The sequence below is a fragment of the Sinocyclocheilus anshuiensis genome, unplaced genomic scaffold (genome assembly GCF_001515605.1).
Source record: "Sinocyclocheilus anshuiensis isolate Anshui unplaced genomic scaffold, SAMN03320099.WGS_v1.1 scaffold63, whole genome shotgun sequence".
In the NCBI taxonomy this organism is placed as follows: Eukaryota; Metazoa; Chordata; class Actinopteri; order Cypriniformes; family Cyprinidae; genus Sinocyclocheilus; species Sinocyclocheilus anshuiensis.
The window spans coordinates 1,065,918-1,071,989 of NW_015552625.1; the positions used below are offsets into that span (position 1 = coordinate 1,065,918).

Sequence of the window (6,072 nt, forward strand, 5' to 3'; positions counted from 1 at the left end):
ACAAATTTTAAAAAAAAAAAAAAAAAAAAACATATGCAAGAATGAATCGTTCACAGTAAGATCAATAACATGCAGTAAAAAAATGAGTGTTTTCATTTCATGCCCACTTTAAGACATGCCCTTCACTGTTTGCATTATTCAAAGGAGATGAATCATTATTAAATAAATGCACAAGTATCAATAAATATTAATATACTGTATTTATATATTTATAATAATACATTAATATTATTATGTAATTATACTAATATATATTATGTTGATTTTTTTTATTGATTATTTTATTTTATTCATGGTTTATTACTTAACATTATTGTATGTAATAACTTTTATTAATATTATTATCATTAATTTCATGCAAATATTCAAACATTCTCTTTAATAATATTCTCTTTAGAACACAAGCCTGATAGATGAATGAATCCTGTAATTAATGAATAAATCTAGTTGTGTAAAAGTAATGCAGTATCCTGGTGTATTCAGTTATGCTTATCTAATGGTATAGCAGAAGTGACAGCAATTGTGTCATCTATTGATTTTGTTTTGGCTACTTCCCACTTTTTTCCCTAGACTTGAATATGTAACGTGTCGTAATAGCGACTGCCTAACTGTGGAGTAGAGGTTTACCAGGTGCACTTGACGGCAGCAGTAGCTCAGTTTCAAATGGTAAATCGCGGCACTGGAGTGGGTTGCCAGACTTGCCACATGTGGAATTTTCTGAAGGTCCTCAAGAATCTAATATTGGGATCTCTGAAGTGCTCTTCTTACTGCAAAGCAAAGTTATATCAGCCTCATTCAACACTAATGGAGGCTAATGACATGAATAAAACACAAGCATACAGCAGAAGGCATTCGAGAGCGAACCGCGGGACAGTTAATGCATTATTTTAGCCCGAATGGGGACAGATTATTCAAACTGAATGCTGAAAATAGACTGACGCTGTCTTTCAAATGCTATTTTGGAGAGCAGATCCATTTCTGTGCAAGAATTGTCATGCCGAAGAACCGGCAAATGATATAATTGCCTCTCCTTGAGTTCAAGGCCCAAGCAGGGCTCTTACAGCTCATCAAGTGAAAATGGCACATCCTTCTGTTCCTTTCTGCATGTCTTTTGGGAAGCGTCTCCATCTTTTTGCAGCACTAGGTTTGTTGCTGTTTCTGCTGTGTCATAGATGATTAGCATCATGCTAACTAGATTTGTTTGTGAGGAAGAAACAAGGTGTGCGAGCTGACAACAAGATGACTGGCTTTTATTTTTGCAGCTTTAAATCTACACTTGACACTATTGTAAAATGAAAAAGTGCTTTGAGCTTCTATGGGAAAATATCCAGTCTTGTGTAAAAAAAAAAAAAAGAGACCATTTTTGACAGCAGAAAGTCTCGCACGTCTGCCAAACAGCCGGTCTGTGAATGAGGCTCATTTTTCAGTCAAACAATAGTTTAACAAGCTCACACTTACCGTGAACCATCTTTTCCACAGGTGACAAGGTGGAGACATTCCCTGTCCTTGAGATCAACCAGAGCAAGATAGTGGACACCAACGGTGCTGGAGACGCCTTTGTTGGAGGTACTGTGCGACAAAGCTATAAAGATGTACTTTCAAAGTACATCTTTAATAACTTCAATACTTTTAAGTAATAGTTCACCTAAAAATACTAATTCTGTCATCATCTCACCCTCATGACTTTTCTTTTTCCTGCAAAACTGATGATGATGATTATGATTTCAACTGTTTTTGTCAATACAATGGAAGTCAGTGGTGTCCAGAACAACATTTGGACCCCATTGACTTCCATTGACTGTATGGACTAAAAAGCGCTGAGACATTTTTCAAAATATCTTCTTTTGTGTTCGATAAATTCTATAGTATTATTATTATTATTATTAATGTTTAAATAAATATAAAAAAATATTCATAGCCTAATCTAATAGATTAATTAACCCAATAATTAGTTATTAAATTACAGAAGAATATAATTCCAGTCAGCATACAAATTGATTGAATTATAATAACAAATGGATTATTGTTGTTGTTATGAAATACATTTTCATATAAAAATTCAAACATTATTTTAATTAAGTCTCTCTAGAACACAAGATCTGATAGCCTACTAAACTAATTAACCTGATAATTAATACATAAATCACAGAAAAAGGAACTCCAGTCAGCATGCAAATGAATTGAAATGTTGAAACTGGTGCCCTAGACTCAGATTAGTCTTAGACGCAAGTATGTTCAAAGAAAAGATCACTATAAATATTCAAACATTATTACAAATATTTTAGTCTCTCAAGAACACAAGGTGTTATAACCTAATAGATTAATTAACCCAATAATTAATGCTTAAATCACAGAAGAAGGAAATCTCAGTCAGCACACAAATGGATTGTATTGTTGAAACAGGTGTCCTAGACTCAGACCGGTCCTAGACGAAAGTATGTTCAATGGAAAATCACTATTGACAGGACAATTTAATCCAGGATTAGGTTTGACCTGTAACCTCTGGGAACCGTGATGCAAGAGCTCTGACACGCAGTGCTTATTTATTTCCTGCGCAGCTGCTCTGGAATGACAATTTGCAGATGAATTGTAGTTATACTTCCTTCATTTGGCTTAGTTTAGTCACATGAAGCTGTCAATGTACTATTGTACTATTTAACCTCAGATAACACAGTTACAGGGAAATAGATCACTTTCGTGATGGATTATGGAGTTTCCAGACTCCCCACAGCTTTAATCTGCGGGTTTCGCTAATAACCACGCGTTCAGATAGCCGCTGCGTGTCTACTCCAATCTGAACTGTGAAGCCATCCATTAAAAGCATAAAGCACAACGCTGTTTGGCTCCTCATGAAAAACAGAAATATCAGTGTTGATCACGCCGTTCGTACGGGTCTTTCGGGTCTGCGTAATTTATCTTCATACGACGCCTCTTCCGCGGCCCTCTGCTTTTCAAAGGCCACGAGCCTGATTTGCTAACATGTCTTCCTGTAGCTCTTCCAGGACAACCTTGCGACTAATAGAGCTGTGAGCGTGTTTGCTCAAACGTCGTATTGATTTTTTTAACTCCTTTATCTGTTCCAACAAGAGGTTGGAGGCCAGCGCTCTGCCGTGTTGGAAAATGAATTTGCCAGCTGTTTTTCAATGTGCTCCGCCGCTGCTGCAGAGAGCAGAGATCTAGGTGGGAGGGTTCAGAGCCCGGGGGCAGCTGGAGGATTTCTGTATCGCACATCACTAAAGGGGGCCTTTTGCATCACCTTTCCCCCTTAAGCCTGATTTCCTTAATTTTTTAAAAGAAAGTACATGCAACAAAATCGATACCCGACTACTTTTCTGAGCTAACATTCGCCGGCTTATGTTTATGTGTGTGTTTACGCACTTGAATGTGTGTGCATGTGTGCGTTCATTAAACATGTTTGCACATGCTTTCTGTCTGTCCAATCTTTTGCAAGCGGCAGATCTGATTTGTCCTTTTGTTTTTTCTTTTTTTTTTTCAATGTCTGTTTGCATGTGTGTGCAGGTTTCCTGTCTCAGCTGGTACAGGATAAGACCTTTGAGCAGTGCATCCGCGCTGGACACTACGCTGCTAACGTCATTATTCGCCACGCGGGCTGCACATTCCCAGAAAAGCCAGACTTCCAGTGATGGGCCACTGAGAGACCGGAAGATAATGCCGCCCGAGTGTTTTATAGGACTAATGCCTTTTTTTAATTGACTTTTTATCTTCTGTTCCTCTTTCCTCTCTTGTTCACTGCCTGCCTTCTGCTGTGCCTGTTTTCTCTGATTTACAGCCTAATGCGATCATAGAGACATATTTCACATTAAAAACTGTTTACAAAAGAGGAATTTCTGTTGGAAATATTGAATTGTTTTTACTAAAGCCATTTTAGAATCGTGGTTAAGAGTGTTTGCTAACAAAATTATTTTAGTTGTAATTAGCTGTAAAAACTGAAGCCGGTATTACAAACATACAGAGGTCAGATGAACTTTATTGAAATCAAAGGCTCATTTTATGTCAAAGAAATTTTGTTGGCCAGTCTTGATGTAAACCAAATGTATTTGTGGGAAACACTTAAATGTGTCATAAACTGCCAAAATAAACAAAAGAGGCTGTATTACTGCTGTCACTTGTATTCTCTTCCTAACCTTATAATTATTTATGCAGGATGTGTAAATATGTTTATATTTTGCATAATCTGTTTTTTTTTTTTCTCAACAGAGAACCTGGACTCCACTTTTGGCCTATTTTACTCTCTCAGCTTCTGTGTCCTATTGGATGGTTAGAAAGCCTCCAGCTTCTACCTGTCCTCTTGATGACAGTGGCAGGTCTGCATTGGTTCATCTCTGTGATATGGGATGAGGAGTAGCTATTTGTGAGCATCATTAGAGAGACTGAAGGTACAGCTGACCCTTTGTCCCAATGTGTGACAGCAATCATAGCAGATTCAGTTTCTGTCACTGACAAACCTGTTCAGGCCCTGGCATCACTGAGCACATGGTTTTAAACAACCCACAAGTCCATGCGAAATCTTTAATGACAGTGAAGGACAAAGTCCTTGAGCACTATTTCACATTTTCAGCTCACACACACAGTCACGCTTGTGTTTTTTTCCACTTCTCTAATCCTCCCGCTGTGTTTTACAGTGATGCTGGGTGTGTTTAAGACCTGCGAAAGTTGCCTGTGAGGTTTATAAAACATAAGTTGATTCACAGGTGTGTAACTAATTACATGCAGGTATGATTTAAATACAAGTACAGTGTAAATATATGGATCTACACAATAAGTCCATTGTATCAAATGGTTGATTTAAATGTTAGTACATAGTAGTTAAAGACACTTAATATAAAGTGGGTTAGACACACATACACACACACACACACACACACACACACACACACACAAAAAACGTTTTCAATACACAACTTAGTGAAGGACAAAGTCCTTGAGCACTATTTCACATTTTCAGCTCACACACACAGTCACGCTTGTGTTTTTTTCCACTTCTCTAATCCTCCCGCTGTGTTTTACAGTGATGCTGGGTGTGTTTAAGACCTGCGAAAGTTGCCTGTGAGGTTTATAAAACATAAGTTGATTCACAGGTGTGTAACTAATTACATGCAGGTATGATTTAAATACAAGTACAGTGTAAATATATGGATCTACACAATAAGTCCATTGTATCAAATGGTTGATTTAAATGTTAGTACATAGTAGTTAAAGACACTTAATATAAAGTGGGTTAGACACACATACACACACACACACACACACACACACACACACACAAAAAAAACGTTTTCAATACACAACTTGATATAAATGTGTTATCTCATTAAAAATGCCAAACTGTATCATCTTCGTTGGAAAGCAACAGGACCAGTTTATTTAAAACAATGAATCAGACCAGCTACTGTGTGACTTTATTTAAAGTTTATTCATTTCATAATGATTGATGCTTAATATGCTTAGAACTATTTGATTTAGTTTGGTCCACTATAGCAAATATTGTTGTATTTTTAATATTATAAAGAAGAAAACGATCTAGTCAGCAATCTAGGAAATGCTTGTCTTTGCTTAGTTGGAACATTCAACACAGTTGTATTTTTGTAGTTAGAAAAATGCAGCAGCATCGGGCAGGTCATCAGTTTGAGCTAATCTGCTTACCCTAGTGCTGTTACACCTTTGTGCAGGGCATTTATCCTGCCTCTGTCTGCATGTGAATATGAATGTGCCAGTGGTTGAAATATGCAAACATGAATAATTCCAATGTATCTGCCTAAACTGTAAACAAATGTACCTTACCTTTTGGCATACAAATAAGTAACACTGACTTGCAATAGCCACACACATTACAGTGCTACAAAAAAAGGTCTCTGACTGAAAATAACACCAGTTATACCTGAGAATTGACAGGTATTGTTAAGATCCAATGCAGATTATCAAAAACAACAATGCCTAGTTATAACTTTAAAATTACAGCACAGTAAAAAATTTACAATGTCAAATACTAAAGTTGATCCAACTGAAAGCAGTGTAATTATATATAACACAATATTTAGTGTTGTGCCAGTA

General features: G+C 36.7%; 1 protein-coding gene across 3 annotated transcripts in view; it reads left to right on the forward strand.

The window, feature by feature from the left end:
* The window catches only part of adka (adenosine kinase a), a 168,332-nt gene extending 164,218 nt beyond the window's left edge, over positions 1 to 4,114 (forward strand). For all 3 annotated transcript variants that reach the window (XM_016457851.1, XM_016457852.1, XM_016457853.1), the window contains exons 10-11: positions 1,480 to 1,566; positions 3,520 to 4,114. In XM_016457851.1, coding sequence (XP_016313337.1) covers positions 1,480 to 1,566; positions 3,520 to 3,644 — 212 coding nt within the window. In that variant the 3' untranslated portion in view covers positions 3,645 to 4,114. The remainder of the gene's footprint in view (positions 1 to 1,479; positions 1,567 to 3,519) is intronic.
* Positions 4,115 to 6,072: the final 1,958 nt, after the last annotated feature.